Source organism: Emys orbicularis, chromosome 1, assembly GCF_028017835.1.
Source record: "Emys orbicularis isolate rEmyOrb1 chromosome 1, rEmyOrb1.hap1, whole genome shotgun sequence".
Taxonomy (NCBI): domain Eukaryota; kingdom Metazoa; phylum Chordata; order Testudines; family Emydidae; genus Emys; species Emys orbicularis.
The window spans coordinates 181,383,730-181,406,139 of NC_088683.1; the positions used below are offsets into that span (position 1 = coordinate 181,383,730).

Genomic DNA, 22,410 nt, shown 5'->3' on the forward strand with positions numbered 1-22,410 from the left:
TAAGTACTAAAGACAGACTTATGAGAAAATGTGAACTATGGATACCTCCAGACGTAAAATTGTTTGGAGGACTTTGGGGATTTTGGCCTTCCTCTGAATTGGTACATACTCTAATTCTTAATGGCATCACTACAGCTATCAAGTGTTCAACAGATTGGCTATTTGGCTTAATATCAATCTTACAAATATATCCTGGCAAATTGACATAACACATATAAAAACAATATGAGAGATCTGACCCACCCATATCTAATTTTTTTAAGTGTAGCAAACAAAGATTAGCCATGTGTTTTAAAAAAGTAAAAACTTCCTAAAGTCAGAGTTAGATATCACCTCTTCAGAAATACAGAGGGACACAGCTTCCCAGTGGGACACAACGCTTGCTTATTCTAGCCCTAGAGGAGCTTAAGGGAACAGTCTTTAAAGACATGGCATTTTAAGATGCCACAAATCTAAGTGATTTTTTTAAAGACATTTTGATGTATCTCTGAGCCCTGTACTATTGGATTAGGGCACTCTGCATAGTTGCATTGATTTCAGTGTGTTTTCTATAAAAATGTGGTATTTACAGAATATAGGATTGTGTGGTATGGTATAAGGATTTTCCCCACACTTTTTCTGGGATGGTCCGCCGAACTCCCTGGGGGATTTACTACTCCTGAGTAATGTGGCCATTGCAATTTCATGCTAACGAAATATTTAGATTGCAAAGGCGATCGTTAGGGCAAGGGTCATCTTTTTGTTCTGTGTTTGTACAGAGCCTAGCGCAACGGGGTCCAGGTCCTTGACTACAGCTTATAGGCGCTATGATAGAACAAATAAATAATAAATGTATGAATGCTTAAATTTCTAGTATTTGTTGTTTTCTTTCAGAATCTTAAAATATTGTGTACACAGCTTTTCAAGAGCAGACATAAATTAGCTTAGATAAACATTTAGCAGTTTATGCTTACTTATGTCAAGTTCAGAGCCTCTTTGCTAGATATTCATTCTATGGTGTATAGCACTGATTTAGGCAAATGTGACGAGTCAGCTGACATTCGTGCAAATTCTTGGCATTCGATTAATTTAGATTAATTTCTCTATACATTCTTTCATAGACTTTCATTTGATTTCTCTGCCAAGTAGCCATCAAAACAATTCCCGAGTGAGATTTTTGAAGCAGGTGTTAGCTATGGAAAGCTATTCAGTATTAACCGTACCTGCCTCACCTCTACAAACTTTGGAGACACCTTTTTCCCCCCCTGATTACTGTTCTTTCACAAAAGGCCTGATTTAAAGTATCTGTCAAATCGCGTCTCTGGTTTCCCTCTTCTCCCCCCATTAATTGGGCATCTATTATGTTTGGGTGGGAAGGAAGGAGGCTGTAGGCTGATATAGCAATACTGCTGGGGAAAGAACATTAACATGGATAAAGGGATTTCCTAGTGGTATAAATACCTGCACACGACCTCCCTGTGCTCTGGAGCCCTTGTTTATGTATATATGCAAGTTAAGAGAACTGGAATAGAGTTTGACTGCTGTTAATCAATAAGGATATATTTTGTTAGAAAATAGGGGAAGGTGTTTCTTTGTCTTTTCTCCTTTTGTGGGAATGAGTTGCCAAGCATTTACTTCAGCCGACACCTTCGTCCCCTTGAATTCTGACTCTTCTCCCGCTCTGCCTCTGATAATGCATCATAGCGCTGCAGAATGCTTGCCCGTCTCCAACCATGCTACCAATGTCGTATCTACAGGTACTTTTTTACTAGAACAATTACACTCTTGTTAACTATCTTTCTTTTTAAATGCTTTACCCTCTTTCTGTAAATGTTGCCAAACTTAACACAGAGATAGGGAAACACAGGAACAGCTATTTCGTATCAGCTCTGTAGTGACTAGGGACTACCTTCAAGCAGGAAAGTTTTCACAAGGCTATGTAAAAATGAATACATCTAGTGTGACTAAAATGTTTGCATTTTAGCCAAGTTTGTAGCTCTCTCTAAATTTGTTATAGGATTAGGATGAGGTATTTTACCAGCACAGTGATGTACTGGCTACAAATACTATCAAACTTTTGTAATGCAAAATAGTCTTCAGTGACAAACGTCTCCTGAAATAAACCAAATTATATTTTGCCTATGAAACTGCAGTTTATAAATATCTAAATGTATGATTTCAAATGGGTGATATACTTAAAATGAGGCAGATGCTGATGGCATTAGCTGGGAAAAATACCCATTAATGGGAAAATTAACATTTTAATAAATATAATAAATGCTGAGTAAAGACACTAGGATTTGGGTGAGATTTTCAAAAGCGCCAAGTTATTTAAGTGCATCGGACCCATCCTTCTGTGTTTTGGAAGTTGGTACATTTATCTGACTAGGAATTTTAGTATGATTAACTTCAACTATATGTTAAAACTGAACAAAAATCAAATGTTTCCTAAGAGACAGAAAATGTGCTTGCTACCTGAAAATGTACAGAACTGGAGTTTTATCTCATTGGCATTTCTGTTCTTTCGAATGAATGAAAATAAAAGTTCAGAAATAGAGAGAACTTAAATATTAATCTCAGCTAACTCAATGACTCAAATTGAGTTCCATGGAGGGGAGAATTTTACTTGATGTCTTCAATAAAACGATGATCTCATGTTAAGCATACTGGAAGTAACATCTTTCAATTGGAAGAAAAATGAACCACCTAAGTACAGCACACTCCACAGAAAATTGAGAGTATTGATGACAACATGATTGCATATTAAATAGCGGGCTCAAAATGTTTCATAGTGCTTGTTAGAAAAACATAGGCTAACTTAAATTAGAGAAAAGAGGACAAATTTCTATATCAATTTTATGGTAGCATTTTCTGAATTGTTTCTTTTCTGACATGCTCCAAAGTAAAGAATTAAATGAACACATGTTGGCTGAAAATATCACCGCATCCTTTTACTAAGTCTATGCTTTAGTGTTTAATAATCATAGACCCACGTCTGCAGTCCTTCCTAAAGCACAAATCCCACTGAAGTAAATGGAAATTTTGCCTAATAAGAAATGCAGAATCACATTCTATTTTATTGTATTATTACCCATAGCAAGAATGCCAGTATACAGTCCTAGAACAAAGAAAAACAAAGTGGGTGAGGAAATCTCTTTTAGTGGACCAACTTCTTTTGGTGAAAGAGACAAGTTTTTGAGCTACACAGAACTCTTCAGGTCTGGAAAAGGGGGAAATGAAATAGAACTCTTTATAACTTGAAAGGTTGTCTCTTTCATCTACACAAATTTGTCCAATAAAAGATATTACCTCACCCACCTGGTCTCTCTAATATCCTGGACCCAACACAGCTACAACACTGCATAGAACAAAGAAAGCAATAATAGAGAGAACATTTATTAGTATTAGGGGAAAGGTTCTAAGTTTTCAATACAGATGGCAAGAACTGTAATACATAGTGCTATGGTGAGTCCGTGTAAAGAACTTGTGCAAAAAAGAAATGTATAAGGATTTTTACACTGAATCATTATATAATTATTTTTTTAAAATGACAAAATCCCTCACCATGCGTATGGGCCTTGTAGCTCCGTTGCATATGAATTAATTTTGCTAATCGGCATGTAAGTGAACACACACACACAAAAGCAAAGATAGTGCATCATAAACTTTAGACAAGTATATGTTATCTGTATGCTATATATATTATTAAAGATATGTTCTGGAATAGATTTTATTTTAAAAAATATCTTAGCAATGTAAGACTTCACTCCAGCATCTGCTATTCAAATATTGCCAGGAAGTTGGAAATGTCAGTCTTTTATGTCTGAAAATCATGGGATGTGTGGATTAGCAAACTGCAGATTGGCAAAATTCAACAGTAAACAAGTAATTCAAAATAAGTCTTTAAGACTTTGTCTAAGCACAAAAGTTGTACAGCTTTATCTATACTGGTGTAGTTAAAGCAGTATAGTAGTCCCTAGTGTGGATGCAGTTTTGCTGGTATGAATGTGCTTTACCAGTATAGTTTATTCCCATATGGAAAGAAGAATAAGCAATACCTATCTAAGGTCCCCTTATACCAGTATAACTGTGTCAACAATAGCCGCTGTACTGGTATAACTACATTGGTGATAAAAATCACGCCGCCTCCTCCCTCAGCTAACATTGTTATACTAGTGCAAAACGTGTATGTAAACTATATTAGTGTAGTTCTAAATATCTGAACTTTGATGACCATGATAATAACAATGTTGTAAACTATTAAAATTTCATAGATCATTGTTAGCATTTTTGCTATACTGCAGAAATCCTTTTGTGCATTTATACAATTCAGAAGAATCAAAGAAACCAACATAGTTCTGTAGTCTTAGAGACAATTCATATACAATCCAGTACTTTAAAAATATCCACTTGTTTGTATCTATTTTTCCTTTTAGTCCCAGAGCAAGGATGAAAGCAGTGCAAATTTCTCCAGACTGTTCTAGCAACATGCTTCAGCTTTGATGTAGAAGGATTAGCCATGAATAGTAACCAAGTCATGCAGTTAGGGTGACCAGACAGCAAGTGTGGAAAATTGGGATGGGGGTGGGGAGTAATAGGAGCCTATGTAAGAAAAAGACCCAAAAATTGGGACTGTCCCTATAAAATCGGAACATCTGGTCACCCTACGTGCAGTTCTCATGTCTACCTTTCCTTGATTGCTCTGCTGCGGCTGCCAACACAGGAGCTGATTTGTGACTAGGTTTTCTGTGATGTGGACGCATGTCCAACAAGACATGAACAAATACCACAAACTCAATTAACTCAGCCCACTGAATTGCCATCCCACTAACTAATATTGAAATTACAGTTAGGGCTACCCAGTTTGAGTTGTCATAAGTTCCTGAATGAACCCTGATGTAGGATTCAGTGTTGCTGGGGCCATTTGGAAGCAAGGTGAATTTCTGAAAAGGTCAAAAGCGTGGTCTCTCTATTGTTTGAGGGAGAGGGCTAAATCCATTATTTGGAAGCAACAACAGACTCATAAACTTCTTTCATGTATCAGCCATTAGAAGGAGACGGTATATTCTCATTCTGTGTGATTTAGCACATCTCCACGTATCTTTAATATACAACAACTTCAAAAACCAGACATCCTGTTTTGCTTGCATGCATGCAGAAATGCATGATAGATTTTTGGGATGCTGACACGAGACATTACGGAGCAGAGATCTGAACCTTCAATCTCTTCATTAGAGTCAGCCAAAATTATTAATATTTTTATTCACAGAATTGACCAGCAATAGCCCAACATTTGGGGATAGAGAAAACTTTACAGAATATTTTGTCAGCATGAAATGCTGCCCTACATGACCAATAATTTTATTATTGAGGGTCATGCTGCTGCTTAAACCCTTACCTGATTTCTTGAGATGCCTGATACATAATAGTGTAGCCAAGCAAACAATGGAATCTGTTTCCTTGTTCTCTTCTTCAAACTTCTGCCTGCCAGCCATCCTGCTGCCTGCCAGGCTCCTGTGCAAACCATTTAGACAAAATGCTTGTGGCTCTATTGCTGCTGCTATTGCAAAATGTTGAGTTAGGCCTAAATTTTCAAAGTTTTGCATGTCTGTACTTTTGAATGTCCATCTGGAGACACCTTAAAAGGCCCTGGTTTTCAGAGGGTGGGTGCTCAGCACTTCTAAAAATCAGGCCCTTTTAAGGTGTCTTCAGGTGAGTGCCCCAAATCACTGCATGCGCAAATGTAGGCTTTAGCCTACCTAGAAAATTGTCCTCTTGGTTATATATGCTTCTTTTAGGGTTTGCATTTTAGGGGCTGATGGGCTTTTCAAGAACTTAGAAAAGATTAAAGCAGGGGTCGGCAACGTTTGGCACGCGGCTCGCCAGGGTAAGTACCCTGGCGGTCCGGGCCAGTTTATTTACCTGCTGATGCGGCAGGTTCGGCCGATCGCGGCCCCCACTGGCCGCGGTTCGCCGTCCCGGGCCAATGGGGGCGGTGAGAAGCTGTGGCCAGCACATCGCTCGCCCGCGCCGCTTCCCGCCGCCCCCATTGGCCCGGGACGGCGAACCGCGGCCAGTGGGGGCCATGATCGGCCGAACCTGCCGCGTCATCAGGTAAATAAACTGGCCCGGCCCGCCAGGGTGCTTACCCTGGCAAGCCGCGTGCCAAACGTTGCCGACCTCTGGATTAAAGTAAAAATAGATGGAACAATATTGGGGGCCTGATCTCCATACACATGTAAAGAAGAGATCTTGTCAGGATGCCTAAATTATTACATTTGAGATAATAAATTAAGACCTGGCAAGATAAATCATTGCTCTTGGCTAAAAGTGAGCTAGCCTGTTTTCTGCTGAGGCATGAGCACCTACTGTAGGCTGTTTCCTACAGAATTACCTTGAGAGTTAAAAAGCAGTGTAGAATGGTTAGCATGCAGACAAAAACAAAGTACAAAGATATTCTCTGCCTCTGGACTGAAAGGATGTATCTTGAATCCTCATACATTTTCTTACCAGTCCCGTCTGTTTTGTCTTTGGTCCATACTCCTAAATGTTCCTACGTGCACTTCTCCATGGCGACTTTGGGAAACACATCTACAGGTCTTCATTATTCAGTCCCTTCCTGTCATTATGGAAACCAACAGTCTACCTATGGGGTGATGGCAGGTAAGAGATATTCATTCACTCTAACAGGTTAGTTATTGGCATGATTGTTTGAGGGAATTTTCCTTCAGAGGGGCTGAGGAAATGGAGGTTAATGAGAGGAAGGATGGCCTTATGGTTATGGCACTGGACTGGGACTCCAGAGAACTGGGTTCACTCCTCTATCTGGGGATCCTGAGCAAATCACTTACTTTCTCTGCCTCACTTCCCTGTCTGTGACACTGGGATAATGCTTCCTTTCTCTCACCCATCGTCTGTCTTGTGCACTTAGATTGGAAGCTCTTTGGGGCAGGAACTGTCTTCTGCCATTACTGTATGTGTGTACAGTGCCCAGTGCACTGGTGCCCCAATCTCAGTTGGGGCCTCAGGGCACTATGCAGTACAAATAATAAAAATTATGACTGATTATGAAATTTTTATCGAATTCAGTGAGATAAATTCAGCACAGGATGGAGCTGCTTCAGAATCATCCACCCAGGGTGAGATCAATTAAAGAAACAAAAATAAATGTAGTGCCATTTTTGGTACTCATAAAACTTGTGACAAGATATCAAACATTCAGTTAACTGTGACTCAGATTTTGGCTTGTGAACATTCTATTTCTCAATCCAGAGTCCCCACTCCTTTCTTCGAATACAATGGTTTGAGTATTGACCTGCTAAACCCAGGGTTGTGAGTTCCATCCTTGAGGGGGCCACTTAAGGATCTGGGGCAAAAATCTGTCTGGGGATTGGTCCTGCTTTGAGCAGGGGGTTGGACCAAATGACCTCCTGAGGTCCCTTCCAACCCTGATATTCTATGATTCTAAGCTGACTTGGAGCAGGTAGGGAAGAAAAAATGAAAAGGGGATTTTCTGGATTCTCCCTACCCCCATGTTGTTCTTCCCTCCCAGTCTCTAGTGATACAAAACAAAGAGGGTGAGGTCACACCTTAACAGCTGATAGCTATGGGTGATCAGGATTGTCCCTTATACTCTCAATTAAAATCACATTGTTATGTGATAGTGGGGCTACTGTATGTGTGACACCACTATACCTTGTTATGAAACATCAAGGGAAATGTCCGGTGCCTGACATCGTTTAGTAGGTATAAGAAGCATTAGTCTTGCAGATACTGCTGCAGGTTTTATGATTAATAACAGGCTGGCAAGCTTTGAAATAGGTACTTATGTTGAGTAGTAACAACTTGCTTTCAACCAGAGTAAACACATCAGGAGTGGTTTCTTTTCACAGAGATACAGTAGCTGACGTAGGAATGTCAGTCCTTCAGAGTGAAAGGAAATGTGTGTGAAGGCCAAAGAGAAATCACTTAATTCAATTTATGCTTTTCCAAATCTCATGCAGCAATATGAACTGTTTTCACACAGAGGATCAATAGAGTTTATGATGTAACTTGTAAAGATGTTTTAGCACCCAGTGCAGTTCTCTAGAGACCACACTGAAGAGAGAAGATAAATTGTTCAATATAAAGGTGTTCAAGTCAAGTATCAACCAGCAAAATAATGTAATGATGCCAGGGGAAGAGACTTGCCAGGTAATAATTATGGCTCAAAACTAATCCAAAATCAAATACAGCATTTTATTTCAATTGAGAAGGAGGGAAAATGTAAAAATAAATCAGCATAGGTGAATGTTTCCTCATGTAGACTTTTCTGGGACAGCATGTAAGACTCTTTCTTTCTTCACATGGCCAAATGCTCCTGCTTCTCTGTCTCCTCTTGTGTCTCTGGTACAGAAATTCTTGCTCAGATCTCTATGGGAAGTCCACCGAAGAAGAATCATTAGATGATGAGGGTTTCCATTCAGAAATATCAACCTATTTCTACACCAAAAGAATTCCATGTTGCTGCAGTCTCTCCTTTTTTCCACTTCCTTTTAGGCATCAAGCCTGCGACCCCAGAGATGTTATCAGCAAGTCTCTCCCAGAGTCGCATTTTACAGACCTGCAGCATGCCCCATCCCAATGTGGTGAATGGAGTCAGCACTCTGCAAGGCAAGTCCTTCTCTTGTTTAGACTTTTTCCCTTCAGACATTTAACAACTCTCTCCCCCTTTTCACAGTCATACTGCATGCGACTTAATATATCACTAGGGTTAGAACCTCCATTGTATTCCCAGCTCTCTGGAGGATGTAATCTAGGCAGTGAACAAGACAAGAAGAACAAAAGAGAAGGAAGAGAAAGGAAGGATGGTCTTGTGGTTTAGATGCTGGGCTGGAGATGAGGGTTCACTTCCAGACTAGGCTACAGACTGCATGACTGGGCAAGTCAATTACTCTCTAGATTCCCCAGCTCTAAAATGGGGGTAAGAATTTTTCTTTTCTCCCATGCTTTGTCTGCCTTGTCACTTCAGAGAGACAAGGTGGGTGATATCTTTTATCGGACTCACTTTTGTTGTTAATAAAAGATGTTACCTCACCTATGTTGTCTCTCTAAAATCTGGGACCGACACCACTACAACACCAATGCAAGCAACAGTGGAAGATATCAAATATTGTCTGTTCGGGTCAGGGAGTCTCCCTGTTTGTTCAGTGCCCAGCACAAAGGGCACCTGATCTTGATTAAATGGCGCTGTGAAGTCCAGCAGTGAATAAAATTTAGCATAAAGTAGTTCATCCTTGTGCAATTACTTTCATCTCTAAAATTATAATGTGATGATCTTATCACTCATTAGGCTTCATCCTGTACTCTTTACTCAAGGAAATTTCCCATTGAAATTGGTTGCATATAGTACCGAATCTGCATCTCACATGTAGTTTATAAAGTAGTATTGTTGGTAGCAGAAAGCTAACAAAGACTATGGGCCAGATCCTCTGCTGGTGTAAACTGACATAGGTCCATTTACTTCAATGAAAGCGATGCTAATTTAGACCGGTTGAGTACCTGTCCCTATCTCAAGGTACTTATATGGCCCTCATTCTCATAGTATTTGAACACTTCATAGCACATAGTACTATTATTCACATTTCACAGATAAGGAACTGAGGCAAACCGTAACAGTTCAGGGAATTGAGCCCTGCTCTCCTCAGTGCCAGGCTGATACCCTAACCACTGGATAGTCCTTCCTCTCTATAGTATGTAATATTACAAAGCTTAACAGTTGGTAGTTGGCACAAAGGTTTATTATGCAATGCTGGAGAATGATTATATCAAATTTGTTTTTTGGCTTCATGCAGGTGGCCTGGCCCCTTGCCTTTATAAATTCCCTGAACATGCGCTGAGTGCCAGTTCCTGTGCTCTGGGGCATGGCTTCACTCCCATGCACCAGTCTATCCTTGGAGATGATCCCGCAGCCACTGACTTCAAGCAGGAATTCCGCAGAAAAACCAAGTCTGTTGAAGAGCCAATAGACATGGATTCCCCTGAAATCAGGGAACTGGAAAAGTTTGCCAATGAGTTCAAACTGAGGAGAATTAAGCTAGGTATGTGCTTTCTACCAGCCAACTATAGCCTGAAAATCCAAATGAAAGCTCAATTATTTCTGTATCTTTTATATTATAGTCTATGTGATATGCTTTATTATTTAAAACCTGCCTCACATTTACCAAGCTTTCTCCATACCTAGAAGACTTGTTTAGAATTAATTACCTCAAGCTTTTTGCAATAATAGTAAGTGATTTTAAAACTTTCTGCTGTATCTACTACTTCTGTCTGCCTCTGAGAGCAAATTATTGTTACCTGGACTAGCTGTATTCTAGGGGAAAGCGTGATCAATTACACAAATCATACTGTAAAGTTGCATTTAATTCAGCCTTTCAGGATTGTCATGGAAATTTGCCAAACCGGATACAAAAGCTACTTGTTACTATGATAGTGAAAAACCTAAGGATACTTTGCCTGTCAAAAATTATTCACCAAGGCCATTGTACAAGTTGTAAGGCCGATTTAAGGTATGATTTAGATACAAAATGACACATTTTAAAGTGATTTCAATGGAGTTGAACAGGAAATGATTTTTATCCTGTGAAAAATTGATGAAAGTGAAATTTTATTCATTTTCACCAAGTTTTTGGTTGCCCAAAATAGTAAAAAATACATTTTTTTTATATAAAACCCATTTTTTAAAAAAGAAAGCAGCTGTTGTAGCAATAAATTTCCATTTAGTCAAAAAGCCATTTTCATTTTAGATGGAAAATTTCCATCCAGCTCTAGTCTTCAACCCTTCCTTTAAAATTGTACCCCAAGTTTTTTCCTTTAAATATCCAGTTGATACATATAGGGTGACCCCCTCACCAGTATGCAGGAATTAAAGTAAAGACTTGTTTACACACGCAGTTGCACTGGTTTAACTCAAATTGGTTTTAAAACAGATGTATTTAAACTGGGGCAAAACCCCTGTGTGGACACTCTGAAGTGGATTTAAACTCGGCTTATATTAATATAGCTGAAATGAATTTCATGCTGACAAACAAAATTGATACTTCATTCTTAATTGAAGGGAGTTGCAGTGATTAGGGCTTGGCTACACGTAAAACCTATATTGGCAGAGCTACCTTAGTTAGGGATGTGAAAAAACCCACACTCTTGAGCAATGTAGTGTGCCAACAAACCCCCAGTGTAGATACAGCTGTGCTTATGAAAGAGGGCTTCTGGCAGCATAACTAACTTTGTTTGGGAAGGTGTTACTACATTGGCAGAAAACCTCGTTCTAGCGTGCAGTGCATCTACAATACGGTGCTATGTCAGCATAGTCTCTGTAGCATAGATACAGCCTTAACTACAAGAATTTCTAAACAGATTTAGTGAAATCAGTACAAATTTTGTGTGTACACAGGCCTTAGTTAAATCAGTGTAACTGTGTGTAGATAAGGCCTTGGAAAAAGCCTGGGAGAACACAGCTGAAAACTAGGGTTGCCAACTTTCTAATCGCACAAAACCGAACACCCGAGCCCGACCCCTTCCCCGAGGCCATGCTCCCACTTATACATTCCCCCTCCCTCAGTGGCTTGCTCTCCCCCACCCTCACTCATTTTCACTGGGCTAGGGCAGGGAGTTGGGGTGCGTGAGGGGGTAAGGGCTCTAACTGGGGGTGTGGCCTCCAGGGTAGTGCCAGAAATGAGGGGTTCAGGGTATGGAAGGGTGCTCCGGGCTGGGGCAGGAGTTTGGGGTGCAGGAAGCAGCTCCAGGATGAGGGGTGGGGCAGAGGGGTTCAGGGTGAGGGAGGGGTCTCTGGGTTGGGGGTTGGGGTGCAGGAGGGGGGTCCAGGTTTGGGGGGGCTCAGGGATGGGGGAGGATGGTGGGGCTCAGTGTTGGGGCACGTGCTTAATCGGGTGCAGCGGGGGGGCTAAGACAGGCTTCCTGCCTGTCCTGACTCCATGCTTTGCATGCCCCAGAAACAGCCAGCAGGTCCAGCTCTTAGGCAGAGGCACGCCAGGTGGCTCTGCGCACTGCTCTTGCCTGCAGGCACTGTCCCCGCAGCTCCCATTGGCCACAGTTCCCAGCCAATGGGAGTGCAGAGCCGGTGCTCGGCATGGGAGCAGAGCGCAGAGCCCTGTGGCCCCTCTGCCTAGAAGCTGGACCTGCTGGCAGCTTCCAGGGCACAGCGCAGAGCCAGAACAGGTAGGGATTAGCCTGCCTTAGCTCCGCAGCATCACCGACCTATCTTTTTACGGTCCGGTCGGCAGTGCTGACTGGAGCCGCCAGAGTCCTTTTTCGACCAGGTGTTCCACTCGAAAACCAGACACCTGGTCACCCTATTTTGAGGGAGAGGCCCCTACGTCTTGGGGGAACCGAGGTCTCCCTTCTCCTGCCTCTTTGCTGGCTGTTGAAATGATCATGTTTCAAGCAGAAAAATCTGAATTCAGAGTCTGGGAGGAGATGGTGGCTTTCTCCAAGCCCTTTTATCAGTAAGTGGAGTATCCCCAGCACTTGACAGGAGGAGAATAATTGTTCAGTCTGAGAGACCCCATCAGCATCTGCCTGATTCTTCACACCTGACCCCCGGCTAGTTCCCTCCCCTCCTTTGGAAGGCAGAGGAGGAAAGGGAGGGAGCCTCCTGCCTCAAACTATCCTGCCTCTTCTGGGAAATACAGGCTGGCCTGCCAGCTGCTTCCCCTTCCTTAGCTGGAACCCTGGGGGCACAGAGTGGCCCTACCAGTTCCTTCTCTCTACCTGGAACTGCATAGTGTGTGGTGTGTGTGGGGGGAGTGGGGTGGGGCAGATGGTGGGACAGCTCCATGCCCTATCTCTCACACATACATGCACTTCTGTTTTGCTCTTTGGGAACCTGGACTTCTCTCAGATTCACGCATTCCCTTGTCCCCGGGCCATGTCCCATCACGCATGATGACGCAATTTCATTTCACTAAATGATCTCAATGTACAACATACAACAACCAAAACTGAGGACTCCCCCTCCAGTTTTAGATTTATTTTAACCACTGCTGAGTATCGTGGTGACCAGTTTGTTACCATCTGAGAACTACTTGGGGATGATGTGAAATGTGTGGATGATCTCACCTTGGTTTCTGGTGGATAGATGTCCACATCACACTCACTGGCAGCCTCAGTACCATACAAAGATTAAATGGGCACTGGTGCTGGATTATCCCAATCACCCCTATAGATTTCCCTCCATGACAAGATGGAAAAACACTGGTGGGGTAGAGTGAGGAAGCTTGGTCCTGTCTGTGCTGCACTGAAAAAAAACGATGTTGTGTGTGTCAAACACTGCAAATCCAGCCCTCATGGGTACTAAATTCACTTTGTGAATTAAGAGTTATCATTTTTACATTATCTCCTATAACAGTAGATTGTATCATTACAGAATATGACACAACTCCACTGTAAAACACAGCTCTATAAAAGCATGTAATTTATATGGCTGTAACAGTCATCTGTATTATCTCTACAGCTACAGGGATATTACCATCCATTTACAGTACAGAAATGAGGGCTAGAGCAAGGGTATGCTGTCTGAAACAGTGTTTATGACCAGTGCTGTTTTGCTGTATATCCTGACTATTTAACTGTCAGTCATAGAAAGGGCAAGATTACCTATGCCAGGGGTTCTCAAACTGGGAGTCGGGACCCCTCAGGGGGTCATCAGGTTCTTACATGGGGGGTCGCGAGCTGTCAGCCTCCACCCCAAGCCCCGCTTTGCCTCCAGCATTTATAATGGTGTTAAATATACACCTCTACCCCGATATAACACGACCCGATATAACATGAATTCGGATATAATGTGGTAAAGCAGTGCTCGGGGGAGGGTGGGGCTGCACACTCCGGTGGATCAAAGCAAGTTCGATATAACACGGTTTCACCTATAACGCGGTAAGTTTTTTGGCTCCTGAGGACAGCGTTGTATCGAGGTAGAGGTGTATTAAAAGTGTTTTTAATTTATAAGGGGGGGTCACACTCAGAGGCTTGCTATGTGAAAGGGGTCACCAGTACAAAAGTCTGAGAACCACTGACCTATGCCCAAGAGTACTTCAGTAGTAATTATTTACGGTGGCATGATCCTGAATTCCTGAACACTCAAAACTCCATTGACTTAAACAGATGTGTCTGAATAGAGACTGCAGGATTGGTCTTAGTGCCATTAATAAAAATGGGATGTACCAACAGCCTAAATTGAAGTGGACAGTGCCCTGCTAGGGCAAAATGTTAATGTTAATACAGACAGAGGGTTTGATACTGTGAGGGTACTTTGCACCCTCACTACTTTCTAATGTCAATAGGAGGGGAAGACACTCAGCACCTTGAGGATTATGCCCGTTATGGGGAGGAGGTAGAAGAAGACTTAGCTGTGTCTACAGTGGGGATTAGGCCAACCTAACTACGGCGCTCACTGAATGATATTTTTCTCAAGCCCTGAGCAACATAGCTGGGTCGATCGAATTTTTGAGGTGTGGCCCAGGCCTGTGAGAGAAAGGACCAACCCAGGAAATGGGATTGGAAATTGTGCTTTATTTTGTTGTTTACATTCTTCTTTGCATAATGGCAGTGCCTAGAGCCTCTGCTCATGGATCAGGGCCCCATTGTCCTAGGCACTGTACGGATACATAATGAAAAGACAGAGCCTCCCCCATAGAGCTTACAATCCAAGTATATGAGGAGAATCAGCAGGTGGACACAACAAACTGAGGGTAAACGAGATTTAACAGGACAATAATGATTACTGTGAGAAGCAGCAGTCACAGAAGTTACAATGGTGTGAGTAAAAATCAGTGTATATTCTTAGATTTTTAAGTCTTAACTCTGAATTGTTCTTCTTTTCTGGGTTGAAATCAGACCCCTAACATTAAAATAAACTTGTAATTCTGTGTGCAGAATTACTGCATGACCATTTGCTGTTGCTTCCTGCCTGTATTATCATACTGGTCAAATTGCATGTGTCTCATGATAGACATGGGGACGGATGCTCATCTCATCTGTTTACACTTGTGAACTCCACTGAAGTCAAGAGAGTTACAGCAGAGTAAGACTGATGTCAGATCAAAAACAGTCAAAGAAAATGCTTAAGGCATCTTGCCAAAAAGTGTGTTTTGGGGGCAGTGACCAAGGCAGAATGTGTCTTAATGTAAACAAACCAGGTTAGGTTACTCAATTTTTTTTTCTCTTTATTGCTTTTTGACAGGCTATACACAAACAAACGTTGGAGAAGCCCTGGCAGCTGTGCATGGCTCTGAGTTCAGTCAAACAACTATTTGCCGATTTGAAAATTTGCAGCTAAGCTTCAAGAATGCCTGCAAACTGAAATTGATATTATCCAAGTGGCTGGAAGAAGCAGAACAAATAGGAGGTAGATATTTATAATACCCCTAGAATTTAGTCTTACCCCTATAAGAAGCTCTTTAATGTATAAGATGGCTAGTAGGGTATAACTTCCACTGGTCCAGCTTTTTGTTTATTCAGGTGGGGAAGTTGAATATAAATATTGTAGGATCAGTACATGCATTAAATTCAGTAGGACTGATGCCTGTGTCGTGGGTAGAGGGAAGCAAACCTGTCAAAAACGTGTGGCCGGCACAAATTAGAGAGATGTGACTCTCTTATATGTCGCTCATTTCCCTCAAGCCTATTCATGCAAACTAACCCAGATCTTGAGGTGCAGGGCAGCTGTTTTTTGATGCACTACCATTGAATGCTAGTCCAAAAGACAGCATAGCTGGCTGTGGAAGAATCACTGGTATAAGGAGATCTTCCAATGGCAGAGTGCTGATGTTGCTCCCTACTACAGTTGTAAGGGCTGTGGCAATGGGAAAAGGAATGTGACTAGCCAACACCAAGCCCCCTATAACAGTAGTAGGGTGGGGGCTATCATGGGCGTGTTGACATCTGCTCTTTGCCATTGAAGGATCCCCTTCCCTATGCCCTGCAAAACCCCAGCTGCTGGATGAGCCCCTGGGATTCTGTGGCAGAGGCATGGTTTAGGACATGATTTAGAATAGGTTAGCTGTTGTAAATTACATCGGAAGACCTGCCCAGCACATAACTGGCTCAGGATGAGGAGAGTCTCTGGCAGTGTGTGGTCCTTGGCCTTAATCATGTAGCTGAGGTTCTGCACGTCAGCAGATGGTATGCTGGGGGTTAGAAGAAAGCAGATCCAGATCCAAAGCCTCTCTCCACTGTAACATTCCCCTAATGACCAAAACAGGTGAGCATGTGACTCTTTCATATACAGTATAGCTGACTCCTTCCTATTGAGGATCCAACTCAGCTTGGACAGAATTTCTCATCTGGGCCCCAAGATGGCTGATCCTTTCTAATCTCCCAATCAAAGCTTCTCCTAAGGCATGCAATATGTTCTGGAGTGCCACTGACAGAGGACCTAGTTACACACTAGATTGGATTAAATCAGATCATGTATGTTCTATCACTATCAAAATGACTTTACTGATCATTAAGAAAAGAGAAATGATGTGTAAGTAAGAAGATACTTCCATTGTTATAGTAGTTTTTACCATTGCTATTTAACCCCTACATTTTTATCTGTTCAGTGAACTCCTGCCTGCTTTTTCCTCCTCCAAACCACAAATGATGGGGCGGGGCCTGGGGTGGAAGGGGCGGGGATGGGGGGGTCAGCCTCCCCCAGCCAGCGCTGCCCGGCCTGTGCCGCCTGGGGCTCCGGTGGCAATTTAAAGGGCCTGGGGCTCCGGTTGCTGCTGCGGTAGCAGCGACGTCCGCCATCACCAGAAGCCCCAGGCCCTTTTAAATCGCCGGGCCCCGGGGCAGCTGCCCCTTTTGCCTGTTGTTGTTTGTTCTAGAAAAGCATCCTCCCCCTCCTCTTCTCGATTTGATGGTCAATAGTAGATTCCATATCATCATGTCACCCTTATTTTATTCCCCTTTTATCTTTCCCAGAGACTTTCAAATGGTCTGCCTCTTATCTACTTCTGAACCTCAGATAAATGGGTATATATTCTTGATGTACAATGCAATACCACCTCCTTTTTCACTGACTGTCCTTCCTGAACAAGCTATACCCCTCTATAACTAATATTCCAGTCCTGAGATTTAGCCCACCAATCTCTGTGATACCAATTGTCATCATTTAGCTTATGTACTAACTTTCAGTTTTTCCTGTTTATTCCCCATACTCCTTCCATTTGTGTATAGGCATCTAATATGTTGAGCAGATTCCCCCACTAATTTCCCTCTTCTTGCTCCTGTGACCCTATTGTAATTTTCCATGTCCTGCACAACATCTAGCTTTTTTCTGTTTAACTGTGGGCATTTGTCAACTGCCTCTTTGAATCTAGTATAAAGCCCTCACTAGGTTGGTGAATCAGTACGCGAAGATACTCTGGCCCTTCTTGGTCAGGTGGACCCCATCTCTTCCTAGCAATCCTCCTTCCCGGAACAGCATCCCATGGTTGAGAAAGCCAATGATGCAATCTCAGATGCACCCAAAATCAGTCCTTGTGTGAGCTCAGCCTACATTCATGAGCCAGCAATGGCTTCTTGGAACATGTTCATAATGGGTACAAATTCTTTTGCCCTGTGTGTGTGGATATCCAGGCCAACAGACTTGGTGTTTCTCCAGTGCATTTTGAAAATGAACTGCATCTCTTGGAACAAATTACATCAACATTTCCCACTATGACCATTAAACCCACTGGCACAAAACTGCAAAAAAACCAAACCAAAACAACAACCTCTGATCAAACCCAAACCAGGCCTATGAGTTTGCAACAAGATTCAGCCCTGGGAAACATTACCTGGGGTTGGACAGGAAATATTTTTGTGTACAGACTGATTCTGACACACTCAAAAAATGAATCTGCTTTGAACCAGCATAGATAGGTTCCTTCAGCACTATTCACAACCTAGGCTTGGTCTACACTTACCCCCCAAGTCGAAGTAAGGTACGCAAATTCAGCTACGTGAATAACGTAGCTGAATTCGACATACCTTACTTCAAACTTACCGCGGTTCAGACGCGGTCCACACGCGGCAGGCAGGCTCCCCCGTCGACTTCGCGGTACTCCTCTCGTCTAGCTGGAGTACCGCAGTTGACGGGGATCACTTCCTGGTTCGATTTATCGCGTCCACACCAGACGCGATAAATCGAACTCGGAACTTCGATCCGCAGCCGTCGAACTACCCGGTAAGTGTAGACTAGCCCATAAACCTTTACTTACTCCTGAAGAGTGCAATTACAACATTCAGCCACCAGATGTCCCACAGAGAAATGTTTCAAAGCAGACCATTCAGCAACAATATCTGGCATGTGTTCCTGGTATTAAAACATGACTGGTAACAATGGTTTCTAGAAATTATTGTACTTGTTTTAATCTTGTATGGAAGGTAACTCCCCCTTTTTTAATATAGCTTTATACAATGAAAAAGTTGGCGTGAATGAGCGGAAAAGAAAGCGCAGAACCACCATAAGGTAATACAATACTTCAGAAAAGTATGTATTGAAGTCCTTTTTTTTTTTTTTTTTTTTTTTTCAGATCCTTATTAGGTTTGAAATCTAGAAGCCCTATCTAGAGCTGGTTGAAAAAATAAATCAAAATTTGAAAAATGGGGACAAATTTTGTGTGAAAATTTTCACAAAAAATTTCATACTATTTATCAACCAATTAAGGAGCTGCACCAAAACCTTCAGCCTTTTAATTTTTTTCAAACCCCCCCTCCCCCCTCCCCCCTCTTTTTGTTTGTAAAAAACATACCCACTTATGACCCCTGGTAATCCCATCCTTTAGATGTCCAACTCAGTAATAAGCTTCTGTACCCCACTGGCTCCTTATACAGCCTCTGAACTTCCTTTGTGGGAGGTTTGATGATACAGGAGCAATTGCACTACTTCTACTATTACTTGTGGTGGTTAGTCCTGGTGGGTCTGGGGAAAAGCTTGCTGCAAAGAGCATCTTCCCCTCCCTCAGCCAAGGATCTGGATCCTGTGGAGCTTCTGCAGAGTGGCTTTCACAGGCTGTAAAGAAAGAAGCGAAGGGAGTGCAGGGTTGCCAACTTCACATAGCAGGAAGTTGTCAGAGAAACCCCAAAAAGTCACTAGATGCCGCTATTTAAGCATTCAAAAGGTGCCAAAAATGTCATTAAATAACATTTCCACAGAATTCAACAAAGAATTTTGTACATACACATGATAAATTTGCATTGAACATAATACATTATAGAATTTCTATATACACTAATCACTGAAAATGTGTTTAGACTGTAGGTCATATTCCAACAGGTGTTTGTCATACAGTTTTGAAGTGCATTCCAGGGCTGCTTGTGCTGAGAGACTGTGAATGGGATTTGACTAGAGCTCCTGTTGGCAGAAGAGGTTATTTACTGTAACTGGAGGTTCTTTGAGATGTGTGGTCCCTATCTGGATTCCAAATGTGGGTGCGCATGCACGCGGTGCGCCAGAACTGTTCATAATTGTGTCCGTTGACCCGCACGTGCATTGTGCATCAACTGTGTGGCATATCTGAGGCTTTAAAGGGGCTGTGAGGATTGACGCTGCTCCAGTAAGCAACGGAGCCTGGACTGGAGGGCGGATATTGGAATCCAGATGGGGACCACATATCTTAAAGAACCTCCAGTTACAGTAAATAACCTTTTCTTCGAGTGATGGTCTGTATGTGGATTCCAAATGTGGGAGAGTAGTGAGCAGTACTCATTGCAGAGGTGGGCGTGAGGGCTCACCAGAAGTTACAGGCTGAAGGACAGCTCGATCAACTGCCGCATCCACCACTGCAGCAGGGGCGAGGGCATAGTGGGCAGTAAAAGTGTGGACAGAGGACCAAGTGGCCTCCCAACAAATGTCCTGCCATGGAACATCCTTATAAGACTGCCGTGACGGTTTAAGCACGCATGGAGTAGGCTATGACCCCTGATGGGAGGTGTGTGGGGGTGGGAGGACGTGAGAGAGAGCGTAGCAGTCCATAATACAGGGGGAGAGACGTTGTGAAGAGAGGGTGCGGCCCCAGCAGCATTCTGCAACGGTGAGGAAGAGGCAGGACGAAGCGCAGAAGGCACAAGTGCGGTGCAGATAAAAGGCAAGTGCTTGGTGGACGTCGAGGGTGTAGCGTGTGTTCCCTGTATGAGGCGCGTGGTTTAGGGTAGAATGTGGGGACGATGTCCCTTGGAGCTGGCTTTCTCTGTTTTTGCACCTTTGGTGGCCCACATCTATGGAGTTCAGCGCCCTCTGTCTGTGGAAGCAGAGCGGGCACGGGTCCTCTTGTTGTTAATATAGCTCATTAACAAAAGTATTTACATACATAAATAAGCAAAATCAGAGGGGTAATGATACATCAATAACATTATGTATTTTGATCCAATTATTAGCTAAACATGATGAAACCTCTCTGCTAGGTTGTTCCAAACTATGATGACCTGGATACCACCCAGGAATGGCTCCAGTGCACAGATCTGTCCCAATGCCTGTACTAGCATGTATACAATCCCAGTATCATTGCAAAGAGCTTTGCCCAAAATTTTGTTAAAACCAGCATGACTCTAGATTTCTATGTTAGGGGGAGAGTGGCCATCTGGAATAATCTTCAGAGATCCGTGGTGTTTAGTGTTTAGAGTCAAAGACCCTTTTTCTAATTACTGAAGAGGTCATAGTCCCAGTATGAGACACCTCTTCACATCTCCAATTCTACATGGCATGCTGCTGCTCAGCTATCACACTCCTGATGCATCAGTACTATGCTGGCATCCATGAAACACCTTTGATTTGCAAGCCAGTACAACTAAATGGTTCCTTACACACTATAAATGATCAGTTTTGTATACACACTGTGCAAGGGGCACTCTGCGAACACAGTAAGAAAATCTTCATTGATCCCTTGGGGAGCATGGGGACCCAGTTTGGGAACCTCTTTAAGAATGAGCTGGAAGAGAGTACACTACCTTATCTGCACTTCACTCTCATTGAAGATAGGGAGAATTGTTAGGTAGGTTTCTTGAGGATAAAATAGAAGCTGGAGATGAAAAACAGTAAGTGAGTTAGCCTACTCCAGTGCAGGAGCTTTGTATGACCTGATCAAACTATCCATAATATGGATATGGGAAATTATATTTTATTTTCAGCTAGCTAGCATCACTAGCCCAACATAAAAAAGAAAATGCATTACTAATGAAATTACACTAAGGGCACTCTAAAGTTACATGCAAAGTTATTCACCAGTACTAGAATTTCTGCTGAAGTGTCTTGAACCTAACAGAAATAAACACGCTCCGTATCTAGAATAAAGTGTACAGTGACCTCTTGTGGACAAAAAAAAAAAAAAAAAAGATACAGCTAATGCTAAAACCAGGTGTGACAAGATCAAGCTTTTCATCCTAACTGCTTTTTTACTAGCACGTTTCAGGGACTTATTCTTTTGGGACAATAAACAGCACCAAAAAAAAAAGAAGCCAGATTTCACCTATATTTAGCCTCGCTGTCTGAATATGGGAGGAAAATAGCACTTAACTTTTATGCTGTCTGTACCAGCTCCTTTGGGTTCTACTGCAATGCAAATAGTAGGCTAAAACTGACTTTTGGGGAGAGTGTGATGATTCTTGGGATAGGTTGCCTGCCATGTGCTATATAACTTGCATGAACTACATTTAATGGGTTACCCCTAAATAATAAAGTCATTATTTTCAGTGTGGCTTGAAGGTAAAGATACTATCAGATTTTTGCAGCCCATGGCAACATAGAACCATAATGCCCTTTAAACTCAGGTTTTTACTGAGAGGGAAAGCAAAGCAGTTTCTTGCCTTTTTTAGTGCAATATTTTTAATGTTCATATCATTGCAGCTTAGTCTAAAATAGCAGCCATGACCTCAGTATGTCCAAAGTCAATAAAAGGGGCATTTTTATTTATCCCTTCTTCCAGCATTGCTGCGAAAGAAGCTCTAGAGAGAAACTTTGGGGAACAAAGTAAGCCTTCTTCTCAAGAGATTATGAGGATGGCTGAGGGGCTTAACCTTGAGAAGGAAGTTGTGAGAGTTTGGTTTTGCAACCGAAGACAAAGGGAAAAGAGAGTGAAGACAAGTTTACACCAGAACACCTTTAGTTCCATTATGAAGGAGCATCACGAGTGCCGGTAAAGTTTCCTGTGCATAGTTGAGGATTTCTGGGCCTTTAGGATTTTTTTTTAAAAGTATTTTGTCAGTCTGAACAGAAACACTTGTTTCCTTTACAAGTTAGTCAATTTTAACTGTAATATATCTTCAGTGGGCTTTATCTTAATGTAAAAGATTGGAAACATTGTTACTATATGTATTTGTGCCGGGGAGACGGTTGCTTAGCTGTCAACTATTCAATCTGCATTAGTTGATTAATGTGTTACAAATTGCACCATAAGTACAATACACTCACTA

General features: G+C 42.3%; 1 protein-coding gene across 2 annotated transcripts; it reads left to right on the top strand.

Annotated features, from left to right (window-relative positions):
- The first annotated feature begins 1,594 nt into the window (after positions 1-1,594).
- POU1F1 (POU class 1 homeobox 1) lies at positions 1,595-22,137 on the top strand. 2 transcript variants are annotated; one of them, XM_065422818.1, is made up of 6 exons: positions 1,595-1,736; positions 6,493-6,642; positions 9,813-10,058; positions 15,215-15,379; positions 18,412-18,472; positions 21,924-22,137. In XM_065422818.1, exons 1-6 carry the CDS (start codon positions 1,595-1,597, stop codon positions 22,135-22,137), a joined length of 978 nt encoding a protein of 325 aa, XP_065278890.1. The 2 variants fall into 2 exon arrangements, with proteins under 2 accessions (XP_065278890.1, XP_065278898.1); XM_065422826.1 differs by having other exon boundaries at positions 6,571-6,642.
- Positions 22,138-22,410: the final 273 nt, after the last annotated feature.

What these genes read in the sequence shown, in the direction of transcription:
- POU1F1 (XM_065422818.1), top strand. Translation starts at nt 1,595, where the DNA reads ATGAGTTGCCAAGCATTTACTTCAGCCGACACCTTCGTCCCCTTGAAT. An exon ending in TACCAATGTCGTATCTACAG is followed by an intron (nt 1,737 to 6,492) that starts GTACTTTTTTAC and finishes TTTTCTTACCAG; the next exon opens with TCCCGTCTGTTTTGTCTTTG. An exon ending in TACCTATGGGGTGATGGCAG is followed by an intron (nt 6,643 to 9,812) that starts GTAAGAGATATT and finishes GGCTTCATGCAG; the next exon opens with GTGGCCTGGCCCCTTGCCTT.